This window comes from Apodemus sylvaticus, chromosome 19, assembly GCF_947179515.1.
Source record: "Apodemus sylvaticus chromosome 19, mApoSyl1.1, whole genome shotgun sequence".
NCBI lineage: Eukaryota > Metazoa > Chordata > Mammalia > Rodentia > Muridae > Apodemus > Apodemus sylvaticus.
Genome location: NC_067490.1, coordinates 31,356,118 through 31,372,276, shown reverse-complemented (window position 1 = coordinate 31,372,276; position 16,159 = coordinate 31,356,118). Strand labels below are relative to the sequence as shown.

Sequence of the window (16,159 nt, the reverse complement as noted above, 5' to 3'; positions counted from 1 at the left end):
GGAGGACAACAGAGAGTTTTACCCTAGGAACCCAGGAACACTCTTTTGCCCTTTGAAATCAAAATCACTAGCCTTCTGGCCTTCACAGCCCAAATCTCACAACAGAAGACTCTAGACACTTGAACTAAGCAATATTATCAACAGCCCAGAATCTACTTTTCAAATATCCTGTCCTCCACAACAGCATGAACCAATACCACTACTTGATTCTCTCCTCACTCATACACTGATCCATGAATCTATCCTTTTGCTTCTCCCTATAAAGCTCTGATGTACACAGACAATAACAGAGGTTAGGAAATCTCTTTTTCCCTAGCACTGCTTTCCTATAAGCACATACTCATAGGTATGATTGCCTCTTTCTACCTATGAACCAATCCGTACTCTGTATGAAGGAAGAATGAATTCTTGAATAAGTAGTAGTCACTTCTCCAGTACACTACCTCCATAGTGGTGGTTCTCAAGCTGTGGGCTGCAACCCTTTTGGGAGCCACATATCAAATATCCTGCATATCATATACTTACATTATATTACAGTAGCAAAATTATAGTTATGAAGTTACAACAAAATAACTTTATGGTTGGGGATCACCACAACGTAAGGAACTGTATTAGGGGTTCCCAGCATGAGGAAGACCGAGAACTTCTGCTCCATAGGAAGCAGTTCACTATAGTGAACATGTACTCTGCTCTGTTTAATATGCAATGAAGTTGATCGCAGTGAGGTGTGCATTCGAGGGAAGCCTATGTCTATAGATTGGAAACGGACAAAGCTTGTCTAACTTCTCCATACTCTCTCAAAGAAAGGGAGAAAAAGAAGCAGTTGATGTATTTTTTTAACTATATTATAAATAAATATGCATGAAATTTTCAGAAGATGAACTACTTTGAACCTTTAAACTTTTCCTAAATTTTAAAAAATTAAAGGATTTTATAAGTTAAGCTCTATCCTATAACAGAGAAAGAAGCAAGGTCAGCATTTAGCAAAGACGATCCCTGAGAGCCATCTCTACTATGACCCACACTGTGCCAATGAGAGTCACCCCTACTATGACCCACACTGTGCCAATGCTCAGTCATAAAATAAAATAAAAACTTGGAACATGCAGAGCACTAAACCTTAGCTTGATAAGTTGTTTCCCTGTTAACCTAACATCTCAGCCATTTAAGTTTTCTAAAGAAACACAAATATATACAGTGAAGTATTAATTTACACAATTGTCAAATGCTGAAACCATAATTAAACTGCATTCTTGCTGTCTTTTGACAACTAAGGAAGTGGATCTCCCTGCCGTCTAGAAACATCTTACTTCCATGCAAGATTCCTTTCCAGTTTTAGTATTTGATAATTCCTTGATTTTTCTGAAAACTTTATAATCCTCCAAGCTTCCTAGCACAAAATACAAATACGGATGAAGTGAAAACTACTTAATATGTCTACATTTGTAACAAGTATCACAATCTATAAATAATAACATCCTATAAAATGCAATCTACCTTGAACCTGTACATATACAGTTTAACTTCCTGGAAAATGCTTTTCCACCATTTTCAATTGTACTTCAATTATCTCTAAATTATCTCAACAAATACAATAGAGAGATGCGAGACAATGATAATTACCTGTTAGGAGACTCCTGGCTCACTGAGGAAACTGAATCAGAGCCCTCAACTGGAGTGGGGATCCTTTCTGATAGCAAACTTGTCTAAGAAAAAAATAATGGATTAGTTCATTTTTCTGCTTTTCTGACCAATAACACTACTCACAAGATTTCTAATGCTGTATCTCATTTTTTAATCCTTGATCTAATTTAAGTCAATTGTTTTCAAAATTAAATTATCTGGCTCAATAAAAGTGAAAGACTTAGTAATCCACTGGTCTATACATGGCTCCTGCTGCATTGTGGGCTTGATGTTTTAACCTCCACAGAAGAAGGGGGGTATGTAAAGAAAATTCACCCCAAACTTCTGCTAGCAGAGTACAAACCTTTGTGGTAATCAGGTAAAGGCTTACATTATAGCCCTACGAAGGAGATTGTGAAGTTAAAAAATATGGATAGCTAATACCAACAACCACAATGCTAGAGAAGTAATATTTAATCTATCATAGTGGCATACGCCTTTAATACTAGCACTCAGGAGGCAAAGGCAGGCAGCTCTCTGTAAGTTCAACATCAGCCTTGTCTATATAGTAAATTCCAACTAGAGTTCCAGGGTGAGACTCTGTTTCAAACTGAAAGAAAGGAAGAGAGAGAGAGGGGGGGGGAGAGAGAGGGGGAGGGAGGGGGGAAAGAGAGGAGAGGGAGGGAAAGAAGGAAGGAAGGAAGGAAGGAAGGAAGGAAGGAAGGAAGGAAAGAAGAAAGGAAGGAAGGAGAAGGAAAGGAAACAGAAAAAAGAGAGATACACGTATCATTAAAATACCCTGCCCATAATAAGGTATTACAACTGAAATGAACTGAAATGAAGATCTACAGGAATGTTTGAAGGACTTACCTTCTTCCATGCCTTTGCTATAGATTCATGTAAACCATAAGGAAGCAACACCTGCAAGCCCTCACATGTACCATAGATCTCACGGCACACAGAAATAAATGCTCCTTTAACCACAGGCAACATTTCTGAGCCAGAAAAAATAGAAATATCTTCCTCGAGAAGTTTCTTTGAAAACTTGGCTATGATGTGAGCACCTGTGAGACTGAGAAAAAGAGCACAGATGTGACCCCAAGCGCACCTGAGCCTGATATCATGGAGCAGTAACGGAGACAGCCGATCTCCACACCGCTCCCTTGCTGGTTGCCTTTGACAAACCTCAAAGGCTTTTGCTAACAAGTCAGCATACCTGATTCACCAATGTGCACACGTCCAGCCATGACAAAGGATTCTGTGGAACATAGGAAAGGGGAACCCAGTGGGAGACACAGACAATATGTGTATACTTAAAGAGACACAGATGCCCTGCAGCCAGGGCCATGCATGAGGGTTCCTAATCTTACAGTGAGAATATCATATTGTTTGAGCTATTGCTACCTTCCCCATTATAATAACAACAACATACCCACCCTATCTCAAAGTTTGAGATCATTTTCCTGGAAACGACAGTGGCAGAGACAAAAAAAAAAAAAAAAGATTCTTCTAGTGTGAAAGTATTTTAATGTGCTTACATTTTTTTTAATAATCCTTTAAAATAGGAGTTTACAGATTGAAACTAACTTGCATAGTAACACACGACTAATGCTGAGAAAGAAACAAGATCACCTAGTCTGCCTAACACCAGAGAGAAGCAGTACTAACACTTTTTCTCGATTTTTACAAAAGCAAAAGTCAAAGCAAAAGCACTAAGCGTCAGATGTGGGAGAGCAGTCAAGCTTCCAGCACCATTACAAACATGTTTTCCTCCTTGCCTTGTATATATGGCCCAGTGTCGTCTCCAAATGACAAAACTTCTATCTTAAATGCAGTGCACCCACATAAAAACTACAACTTTTAGTTAGACAGCCCATATCAAATTTCTCTTTAGTATCTCAAGGATGCCATGTCCACTAGATAGGTTTGTTTAAATAACATTCCCTACAAGTTGTGCAGGCTCTGCAGGCTGATTTATACTCCCTGTGCAGTTTTTCTCCAAGTCAATGATTCAATAGTTTTATATTTGAATAACTATTTCCCCATAGTATCCTCCAACCCATTTCCCATTTCCACAAATGGTCTCTAGGATAATAATTAGGTCTGAGGATTAAACTTTAGTTCTTTGTTTCTTCCTTGGCAAATAGCTTCATTGGTGATGTGTGCCGCTTGCATACGCCCCTTATTTGGTGGTCCCGGTTGAGGTGATGTTAAAAGTTAGCTTGGCAGATGGCAGCATGCTGGCATTTCTAAGAAAGTCTTTTTTACCTCATGATTTTAGAAACTGTTGTAGTGATTACCAAGATTTCATGAAGAAACAACACTTCATGAATATTTTCTGATTCAAGAATTTTGTTGGTATTTAGCAACTAGACGTCTTCTGCAAAGAATGTTTCCTGGGTAACTTGTTAAAGTACGGTGTATACAGAAAAGTTAGAAAATTATTCTAATATCATTTGTAAAGTAATAAATATACTTGGTATCATAGCAACATCAAAAAAATTATTCTGTTCATTTGTGCTTCATTTCTACTATTTTCATGTTTATTATTTTAATCTTTTTAATCCATGTTTTTTATAGACCTAATAATATTTTACCCTATTGTACCCATTATTTTTTTATCCTTAAATTACATGTCTTAAGACAGTAGAATCTTCCTTGAGAAATTTTGGCACTATCCTGCTACTTTTAAATGGCTACTTTGTTTTCTACAGTCAAAATGATATAAGGATGGTTCCTTATACTTATTACTGATGTAGAAAAAGTCATTTCTTCAAGGCTGCCTATATCTCCTTATGGGGAAAAAAGAAAGATACAGAGATATTACAATGCAAGAATCTGCTGTCAGTAATATCATAGCTTCTAGGCCTTTGCCAGGGTAGTGACCTGAGAAAAAAGTATCTTTTTTAGAAAAAAGGCTCATAATTGCATTTCCATTATGTGCTGAACAATTTTTTACTTGTTTCTTTAATTTTATGAGTTTATATTGTGTGTTACACTGAAAAATCTTAGTTCTATATGCCATTACCTAGTCATCTATTACCCATAACAATTTCAAAATAACACCAATATTCCTTCTAAACATTCCAAATGCAGCTGGCATTGAAGATTATCTCACTCACACTACACCCGACTACAGTTCAATCGTGTTGAGGTTACCTGAAGTAGTTTTCTTTTTATACAGCTTTGTCACTAACCAGCCTATTAAGTTTGCTTACTCATTTGCTTCACAGGTTTTAAAAATTGTGATTTCTTTCTTCTTTATTTTGTTTAACATTTGGAGCCTAAAACACCTAATATTAAACTAAAATCTGAGAATGACAATGTATATCCCGTGGAGAACATTTCTCCATGTATGTTTCTTCTGTTCCCCGGAACTGACCGTCTGCCTTGCTTCTTAATCTGTTTAAGTGACATAAGCTATGGAGAGCCTGGTCCACGGAGGGTGGCAGTCCATAAACATCCATCTGTCCTTTCTCTTTTCTCACTTAATGTCAATGCTAACAGCACAAGCAGTCCATAAAACCACTGCTAATTCTGTGGGGGGTATGTGTGCATAACAGACATGGGACAGCCTGGAGATCAGAGGACAACTGCAGGAAGCAGGTCTCTGGTTCTACCATGTGAGTCCCAGCAATTAAATACAGGTCATCAAGTTTAGGAGCTAGCCCGTTTCCCTGCTAAGATATTTCCTAGCCCCCTAATTCCTTTTTACAGCTAGCAAGCTGCTCAGTGCTCCATTGTGAAAAACAAAATTTAATGAGCTGGACTCTTTCTAATTGTGTTTCCAAACATTCCAGCCTTTCTACTAAGGAAACAATCAAGGTACTACACAATGATAATCAGAAGTCACTTTTGGTAGTTTATATCTTGTTTGTCCCACTTCAATGTGACAGAACCTTTCTTTAAAAACAAAAATACATACACACTCTAGAGGCAGTACCTGGCAAAACCCTGATTTATTAAAATTAATAATATTCATATAAAAACACAAAACTTACATGTGGATATAAGGCCAGGAATACTAGGACCTTTCTTTTTTTTAACATTTTTATAATCGGTAACTTTGTTTTTTTAATTTTATAAACCTTGCTACCAAAGTAGCCAAGTAGGGCACTGTTCAGCTTCCACGGGCAGGAAGGCTTTCTGTTGTTTTTGTTGCCTTAGACCGTGGTGATCTGATAGGATGCATAGGATTGTTTCACTCTACTTGTATCTGCTGAGGCTTGTTTTGTGACCAATTATATGGTCAATTTTGGAAAAGGTACCATGCGGTGCTGAGAAGGTTTATTCTTCTGTTTTTTGATGAAATGTTCTATAAATATCTGTCAAATCCATTTGGTCCATCACTTCTGTTAGTTTTACTATGTCTCTGTTTAGTTTGTGTTTCCATGATCTGTCCATTGATGAGAGTGTGGTGTTGAAGCCTCCCCCTATTATTATGTGAGATGCAATGTGTGCTCTGAGCTTTAGTAAAGTTTCTTTTACGAACGAGGGCACCCTTGCATTTGAAGCATACATCTTCAGACTTGAGAGTTCATCTTGGTAGATTTTTCCTTGGATGAGTATGAAGTGTCCTTCCTCACCTTTATTCATGATTAGAACGGCTAGTCCAGCTTGTTTCTTGGGACCATTTGCTTGGAAAATTGTTTTCCAGACCTTTACTCTAAGGTAGTTTCTGTCTTTGACACTGAAATGCATTTCCTGTATGCAACAAAATGCTGGGTCCTGTTTATATATCCAGTCTATTAGTCTATGTCTTTTAATTGGGGATTTGAGTCCATTGATGTTAAGGGATATTGCTGGTGGGAATGCAAGCTAGTACAACCACTCTGAAAATTAGTTTGGTGGTTCCTCAGAAAATTGGACATAGTAAAACCTGAGGACACAGCTATACCACTCCTGGGCATATACCTAGAAGATGCTCCAACATGTAATAAAGGCACATGCTCCACTCTGTTCATAGCAGCCTTATTTATAATAGTCAGAAGTTGGAAAGAACCCTTCAACAGAGGCATGGTTACAGAAAATATGGTATTTTCAATACAATACAATACAATACAATACAATACAATACAATACAATACAATACAATACAACTCAATACAGTAGAGTACAATGCAGCTTTTACGGATGACAGATTCATGAAATTCATAGGCAAATGGATGGAACTAGAAAATATCCTCCTGAGTGAGGTCCTGAGTGAGGTAACCCAATCACAAAAGAACACACATGGGATGCACTCCCTGATAAGTGGACATTAGCCCAGAAACTTGAAATGCCCAAGATATAATTCACAGACCGCATGAAGCTAAAGAAGGAAGATCAAAGTGTGGATACTTTGGTCCTTCTTAGATACGGTACAAAATATCCATGGGAGGAAATACAGAGACAAAGTGTGGAGCAGATATTGAAGGAAAGACCATCCAGAAACTGCGCCCACCTGGGGATCCATCCCATATACAGTTATCAAACCCAGACACTACTGTGGATGCCAACAAGTACTTGCTGACAGGAGCATGATATAGCTGTTTCCAGAGAGGCCCTGCCAGTGTCTGACAAATACAGAGGAGGATGCTCTCAGCCAACAACTGAACTGAGCACAGGGTACACAACAGAAGAGCTAGAGGAAGGTCCAAAGGAGCTGAAGGAGTTCACGGCCCCATAGGAGGAACAACAATATGAACCAACCAGTAACCCCAGAGCTTCTAGGGACTTAACCACCAACCAAAGAGTACACATGAAGGAACCCATGGCTCCAGCCACATGGGTAGCAGAGGATGGCATGGTTGGACATCAATGAGAGGAGAGGCCTTTGGTCCTGTGCAGGCTCATTGCCCCAGGGTAGGGGAATGCCATGTCAGGAAAACAGGTGTGGCTGGGTTAGTAAGCAGGGGGTGGGATAGAGGGTTTCTGGAAAGGAAACTATGAACGGGGATAGCATTTGAGATATAAATTAAGAAAATATCTAATCAAAAGGAGAGAGAGATTAAGGAATAGTGATTATTGCTTCCTGTTGTTTTTGTTATTAGAGTTGGAAATAGGTTTGTGTGGCTATCTTCTTTTGGATTTGTTGAAAGAAGATAACTTTCTTGCTTTTGCTAGAATGTAGTTCCCTTCCTTGTGTTGAAATTTTTCATCTATTATCCTTTGTAGGGCTGGATTTGTGGAAAAATATTGTGTAAACTTGGTTTTGTCATGGAATATCTTGGTTTTTCCATCTATGGTAATTGAGACGTTTTGCTGGGTATAGTAGCCTGGGCTGGAATGTGTGTTCTCTTAGTATCTGTAAGACATCTGCCCAGGATCTTCCAGCTTCCATAGTCTCTGGTGAGAAGTCTGGTGTAATTCTGATAGGTCTGCCTTTATATGTTACTTGACTTTTTTCCCTGACTGATTTTAGTATTCTTTCTTTTGTGCATTTTTTTTCCCTTTAGGTTAGGGAAGTTTTCTTCTATAATTTTGTTGAAAATACTTAATGGCCCTTTAAGTTGGGACTCTTCACCCTCTTCTATACCTGTTATGCTTAGGTTTGCTCTTCTCATTGTGTCCTGGATTTTCTGGATACTTTGGGTTTGGAGCTTTTTGCCTTTTGCCTTTTCTTTGACTGTTGTGCCAATCTTTTCTATGGTATCTTCTGTACCTGAGATTGTTTCTTCTATCTATTGTATTCTGTTGGTGATGCCTGCGTCTATGACTCCTGGTCCCTTTCCTAGGTTTTCTATCTCTAGGCTTGTCTCCCTTCGTGATTTCTTTATTTTCTATTTCCATTTTTAGATCCTGGGTGGTTTTGTTCAATTTCTTCACCTGTTTGTTTGTGTTTTCCTATAATTCTTTAAGGGATTTTTATGTTTCCTCTTTAAGGGCTTCTACTTGTTTACCTGTGTTCTCCTGTATTTCTTTAAGGGAGTTATTTATGTCATTCTTAAAGTCCTCTATCATCACCATCACGAGATATGATTTTAAATCCAAATCTTGCTTTTTTTTTTGGTGTGGTGGGGTATCCAGGACTTGCTTTGGTGGGAGAACTAGGTGCTGATGATGCCAAGTAGCCTTGGTTTCTGTTGTTTGCTTCCTTGCCCTTCCTTCTTTCCCTCTTGTTATCTTGGGTATTAGTTGGTGTTGCTGTCTCTGACTGGAGCTTGTCCCTCCTGTGAGCCTATGAGCCTGTGATTTTTGGTGTGTCAGCAGGCCTGGGGAGAGCAGCTCTCTCCTGGGCAGGATTTGAGTGCTGAGGGTTGTGGGACAGCCTTAGCTCCAGGATACAGATGCAGAATGGAAGGATCCTGTCCCCAGCTGTTCCCTTGTTCCTGTGCCCTGTGTGTTACTGGCATGTCTGGCTTTGGACAGTTATTGAAAAGAAAGTGGTGATCTCACCTCAGGGCTCAGGAGTGAGAGCACTCCTGGGAGAGACCAGCTCTCTCCTGGCAGGATTTGGGTGTGAAGGGCTGTGGGACAGCCTTAGCTCCTGGCACATTTTTAACGTATGAAACCAGCACTGTAGTAATATCAAAGAACAAAGACATTCTAGGTTTCAAGGCCAATGTCATTTGTCAAAGTAGCAAAGATCCACAGCAACCACTAGAAACTCAAAGTCACAATGGGGGAGAAGAATGTTCACCTCAACCAGGTGTGATTTAGTCCCTGAGTTGGGATGCTTGGCATTTAATAGCCAATTAATGTAATTCATCATATCAACTGGCTGAGCACATTACAGTCATTTAGGGAGGCAAGGTCTGAGGCACAGCCTGCTATCTATTAAAGGGGGAGTGGAGTAGAATCTGTATAAATTACAGCAAACTGAAATAAGAGTATAATGCTAAAATATAATGATGTATTATTCTGTACTCACCCAAGAAAATGTCCACAATGTACTTAAGAACTGAGATCTCAGGATGGCATATATGATATCATTTTTACAGACCAAGAGTAAACACTTCCATAGGTTCACAGGTTTACTGAAGTATCAGACAATCAGAAGCACAGAGTCTAGCAGCACTTGAAGTCTAAGTACCACAAGGTTACCATGGGCACAGGCAGAGCTAGGACAGGGTGACAACAGAGGAGGAAAGGTGTGGCTTCTCCTTTAGGAATATATTTGACTTGAACCAACTATTTGTGGCTTCAGAAGCCTATAAGATGGTCTTGGAGAGCAGGTAAGAGGATATTAGATCCCATCTGGAAGGATTCCCGCTATCATTCCTGTGAGCTAAGATTAGATAGGAAAGGGGCTGAAGAAGTGGCTCTGTTGTTAAGAGAACTTGTCACTCCTGCAGAGGATCCAGGTTCCCAGCACTTGCATGGAAGCTTACCTCTGTCTGTAATTTCCCTTATGGGGCATCCAATACCCTCTTCTGCCCTCCAGGGATGCCTGAATGCATGTACCTAAGCTTATGCAGACATACACACATACAGACACAGAAAAACAATAAACATCTAAAAGGGCTTATCAAAGACAGTTTAACGTGTACCTGTTCAGGAAACCTAAGTACACCCAAAGAGTTACGACGATTAAAACATACACGCACCTCTCTTCTTCAGAAGAGTTCATATTTTCTCCATACAGAAGCAAAATGAGTCCTTCCTCTACAGAAGCGATTCTTGCCAAAATATCAGCTATGTGAATAAGAGCTGTTTCAGAGCAATCTGGAGCAGCCTGCACATTAAAAAAAAAAAATAATGACAAGATAAATCATGTAATTGTGCGACGTAGCAGGGGTGATGTATGCAGTCTAATAAAGTTGTATAACAAGTACAACAACAGAAACCTTCACAACTGCTGACTGTGAAATAATATATGAGAGGTACATGTATCATTAGATGATATTCTTTTACTAGCAGAGCTGATGAGGCAAATCAATCCAAGATTTACATATAAGCCAGCTATTGAGAATCACTGTCTGTGTTACAGATTCAAGTGCAGTTCTGGCTACTAAATATGATAGTTCCATACCAACCTGAATTTTCTTCTATTTTTCAGGTACCACATTCCTACAAATTCATCGAGTTGTAAATGCTATCCAATACACTGTGGCTTTGTCCAAATAATGTCATCACCTTATATACCTTGCTGGATAAAGGTTGACAAGAGGCAGCCAGGTCACGAGTTAGACAGCAGGCAATATCATCCACTCGGAAAACAAATTGGACCAATCATATCTACATAGTTTAAGTGGAAGCATTAATAGATTGGCCAACACATAAGAAAATATCAAAAACAAATACTGAAACCTAGAAATTATGTTAATGATGAAGTCAGCTTACAGAAACTCCTGTTATTTTCAGGGTCTACTTACTGCTTTGTGCCTGCATGGATGCTAATGTCCACAGTCTATGTATTTTAAAATGTGATTATATTAACTGATTTGGCGGTGATATGCCCATTGTGGGTGGTGCAATTCCCAAGTTTGGATCCCGGAGTGTATAAGTGTAAGAAGAGGGCTGAGCAGTAGTCTCCATTCCTTAACTGTGGGGTGTAACATGAACAGGACCTTCAAGGTCCGAGGTCCCTACCACGACAGACTGTCCCTTGAACTGGGAGCTAACATAAGCTTGCCTTATTCTTTTCTATACTTACAATGCCCAGTACAGAGCACTGATATGGTAGTAGATCACTATATGACTCTAGATATCTGAAATTAAGTATATATAAAAAAATAAGATGTGGTCTGTGGGTATACATCCCTAACACCCATCATAACTAATAAATTTAATAACTGCATAAACACTATGACTTAACAAATAAAGATCCTCAAAAGCAAAAAAAACAAAACAAAACAAAACAAAACAAAAAAAACAAAAAACCCAAAAATACATGTAAGTATCTGTCGGAAAACATCACAGCCATGTCAGAAATGTGGAGGCCCTGGCTGTTGACCAGCCCTAGCAGCTGAAGGACTCCTCTTCCTCCTCAGTGACACCCACCGCAGTTCCTTTCATCAGGTTATGAATGGGCTGGAGAAGAGCCTCGGTCACGGTGCTATTGTATAAGCACTCAACAGCACATTCCTTCTGGTCGCAGAGCGTCTGTAGAACGTCAGTCACCATACTGGCAGGAGAATAATTCTCTGAGAACCAGAAAGAACAAATCAGAAAGTCAAAGCACTGCCTACTTCTGATTCTCAGGTCAAAGGGAACTTAGCTGTTTTAAAAAAAAAAAAATCAGACAACTAAAGCCCAGAGGATGAGAATTATAAACTGAAATGTAACTCATTTGGCTTACTATATTGTCAAGCAAATTTAAAAAGTACAAAAGACATGTAACATGTTTCAGTTAGATGCCAAATAACTCAACTTTTAGCCTCTCAGAAAACAAGTTAATTACATTCACTGTTTGTTGTTTCTTTTCATAATGTACTTGGGTGCGGGAGCTTAGTCGGGAATTAAATGAAACATTTATATTAAACTACAAGCAAAAGGAAGACACCAAAGAATGGATGCCTCCAGAAGAAGGTGGTACCCTGTGTGAGCACAAGAGGCAGGGACACAGAGGCACTGCCAAAGTCATCCTCCAAAGCTAGGAAACCAAAAGGCGTCACAATGGACCGTGCAGGGAACGGACCCTGAAATAAATGTGACTTTCTGATTAGGTATTTAATTTGATTAATTTGATTAGATATTTAATCTAACTTCCTTGTACAAATGTGACATGAGTGCCCTAGAAACAGTATAAAACTGACAACGTTTTTAATTAATGTCATTCCATAAGTGTGCTAACTTCAAGTTCATACCTGAGCAGAAGAAGGATTTAGTGACTTTTCATTCCGTTTCAGATGAGAAATCTTGTGTGCAGTGACAAACACTGTGGATATGTATTTACCCACTGACATATAGAAGGAAATGCCTTCTGAGCAATGCACTAGGCACTGCAGTCTGAGAAGACAGAGACAGCTGAGTGGACAGTGAGCCACGATACTGAGTACTTCTGACCAGGGAAGTTCATTTTCAGTATAAACGACGCTGTAGAAGCATGTAGCCGGGGTCTTAGCTACTACTCTACCGTATAAATGCTGTAAAGGCAGAAGAGGTCTAGGAATCACAGTAAGAATAATACACTATTATAAGCACACAGGAAAACCCTTCTGGTTGACACATGTATTCTATGACTAACATGTAGCCCAATGCATTTTTTTTTCTCTTAACTCCAGGTTCTCTCAGAATTTGTGGTAACATCTCCAAGCTATTTCCCAATTTTAAAAGACTAGGATCTGCATTACTATTTCAGATATTGGGTTTTGCTTTGGAGATTTTTATAGACATACAAAAGAAAGGGGGAATTTATTTTAAATGGCGATAATTTAAGACATTTTTACAAGCTGTGCAGCAAGCACAGAGCCAATGACAATTTATTGTAAAATACGAACAGATTCTCTATTACTTTACACTTGACAAAGAAGATCCTGAAAACAAGTGAATTTTTGGATTTGAAATACATGTCTGCATACTGGTTCTTCTCTCTTGAAGAAAGCAAGCATTTATTTTTGATTTGACAGGAGGCACAGTTGAGAGATGCTGAATTTTAAATTTGGATCTTTGAAAAGACTGGATTTCTATTTTTTTTAATTTATTATTGGTTATTTTATTTATTTACATTTTAAATGTTATCCCCATTCCCTGGATTTCAGGTTTAAATAAGAAAAAGGAGCATGTACAGAAATGTGGAGGCATTGATACAGAAAATATATTATATATAGTTACATATTCTTTGCATTTGAAGTCAAGAAAAGATTGAAACCAGTTCATGCTTGAAAACACAAGCTCATGTTTCCAGTTAATTTTTATTTTTCATTTTATATTAAACTAATAAAATTTATTTCAAACTATACTACTCAGTATTGACATTTTTAAGTCATCAAAATAATTTGTAATACTTCAATGCCTCTTAAATATATATGATATCTACTGAAGCTAAAAGTAATATGTACTAAACCAATTTTAAAATTTATTTAAACTTTAAAAGGAATTTATTTTCTGGTTCAATCTATTTGGAGTTCTGTAGGCCTCTTGTGTGTTTATAAGCATCTCTTTCTTTAGGTTAAGGGAAATTTTCTTCTATAATTTTGTTGAAGATATTTACTGGCCCTTTAATTTGGGAATCTTCTGTCTCTTATTTACCTGTTATCCTTAGATTTGGTCTTTTCATTGTGCCCTGAATTTCGTAGATTTTTTGGGTTAGAAGATTTTTACATGTTGTATTTTCTTTGACTACTGTGTCAATGTTTTCTATGATATCTTCTGCACCTGAGATTCTCTCTTCTATCTCTTGTATTCTATTGGTGATACTTCCAATAGCAGTAAGCAGGCTAAATTTTTAGGTATTTGAAGTTTTAAAGACTAAGTGACTTTCAAGCTTTGAAATATTTTAATATTGTGATGATCTTATTAATGTGAGATCTTGGAGATAAATGAGAAAGTAGAGATTGTTGCTTACTAGTGCTGTGTTTCTGTATCAAGTTGACAAGGGTTCAGTTGTGCTGGCTAGCTTTATGTCAACTTGACACAAGCTAGAATCATTCTCAAGAGGAGACACCTTGACTGGGGAAATGCCTCAATAAGATCAAGCCATAGGCAAGCCATTAATGCATTTTCTTAATGAGTGATTGATGCGGAAGGCCCAGCCCACTGTGGGTAGAGCCACCACTGAGCAGGTGGTCCTGGATTCTATAAGAAAGCAGATCAGCAAGCAGTAAGCAGCAGCAACCCATGGCCTCTGCATCAGCTCCTGCCTCTGGATTCCTGCCCTGTTTGAGTTCCTGTCCTGAATTCCTTCAAGAATGGACAGTGATGTGAAAGTGTAAGCCAAATGAATCTTTTCCTCCCCATGTTGCTTCGGTCATGGTGTTTCATCATTACAGTAGTAAAACCCTAACTCGGACAAACTAGTTAGCTGATCAAAATACCTTAGAAATAAAAAGAGCAGAAAATACCAAAAAGAGAGCACATCAATTAATCAAATTTCCCTTGATATCACTTGAGAACATCTTGATATTTAGAAAACATTAAGATTTCCAGCCAAACTGACTCTAAATTAAAACATTAATTTAGATTATAAATGTCTTAAAACATCTATGAACAAAATTAAATTTCATGGCTTGCTTCAGAAGCAATGTAATGTCTTACAAGTACTATGTAGCCTTAATAAACCCACTTACCAAAATTGATAAATAATTCAAACATCTAGACAAGAAAATAATCAAACGTTTTAATTATTGTTTTTCCTCCATTTAAAATAGACGGAGTAAAGGTTGACTAGACATCACAGTTAATCAATCATCCAATCAACATAGGGAAGAGGCATTTACCTGAATACATGACGGATGTCATCTTTGGACAACTTGGTGAATAATAGATAAGTTGAGTAAACAAAACCAGCAGATTTGTGAGAGATACTGAATCTTTACAAAAGAAAAAAAAAAGAAGTTATAACAAGTTTACCATCTAAAACATCCTTAACTGTATTTCACTCACCTATAAGATTACATCATAATTTCTACATAAACCCAGGCAGATGTGAGCTGCGAACCCACACATATCACTGCAGAACAGAGCATGGTGAGAGGCGGCTCCCATCCTAGGGTCTTGCTGTGCTCAGGCACAGTTCTGCCTACCATTTGGAAGTGATCATGTAAATCCACAACAGATGCATGAGACTCACTAGGGCTATTTAAGTTAATTCAGTTATGATAAGTAAAATTCATCTTAATATGTTGGTTCTGCTGAGTTTTTTAGTACATCAGAACATGGTCAGCATTAAGTAATTTAAGCTTTGTGCCCAGACCATCTCTATCACAAAGACAAAAGTTGGTATTTGTAGTACAGTTATCCATACACAATGAACAAATAAATAATGAGTATAATGGCTTGCCAAACAAACCATTTTTGTGTATTTAGCTTTCATGTTTTCCACGTGGCACAAAATAGTCTATTTAACAGTTAAAATCCATGCCTAGCTCACAAGGGCACCAACCAGCTGGAAGACCAAGTTAGGCCCACAGGCACAGTTTACCAAGGCTTGCTATTGACTCTTTCATTAAAACATTCTGGAAAAACTATGTAATTTGAAGTTGATTGCTGGTTTGTGTTATTCTAAACCTTAGTTTTGATATGGGATGTGATTGTTTATAGAGTAAATACAGTCATTAAAAAATGAACATAAAATGCTAAATTTATTATAGATGAGAGGCATGTAAAGTTAAGTTGAATTCCTGCAAAAATATCATATGTATTCGCTAGTTTTTGTAGTTTTGTAAAACCATATGAAATACTACCTCCTTAACTGAAGAGCTCATGATGTCCCCATTCTGTCTTAAACTATATGACACAGCCTTGAACACTGTAAGAGAACTACATAATGCCCTGTCAGTTCTCATGGGGACAAAATAAATTAGAACAAATAAACTAGTCAAGAGCATCACAATGAATAGACTCTGAAGCAGTATCAATCAACTACAGTTCTTATGACGGGGCTGACAAGCTAAGAACGGATTTTCCACTTCTAAAATGTATCGGAGGTCCTGAAACCATGTTCAGATTTGAC

At 38.0% G+C, this 16,159-nt stretch overlaps 1 protein-coding gene across 1 annotated transcript in view; it reads right to left on the bottom strand.

Moving 5' to 3' along the window:
- Tbc1d32 (TBC1 domain family member 32) overlaps positions 1-16,159 on the bottom strand; it is a 200,223-nt gene that overhangs the window by 125,441 nt on the left and 58,623 nt on the right. Inside the window, exons 13-17 of the mRNA XM_052163596.1 lie at positions 14,925-15,017; positions 11,548-11,690; positions 10,152-10,279; positions 2,494-2,695; positions 1,624-1,706 (exon numbers count right to left, since the gene is read on the bottom strand). Coding sequence (XP_052019556.1) covers positions 1,624-1,706; positions 2,494-2,695; positions 10,152-10,279; positions 11,548-11,690; positions 14,925-15,017 — 649 coding nt within the window. The remainder of the gene's footprint in view (positions 1-1,623; positions 1,707-2,493; positions 2,696-10,151; positions 10,280-11,547; positions 11,691-14,924; positions 15,018-16,159) is intronic.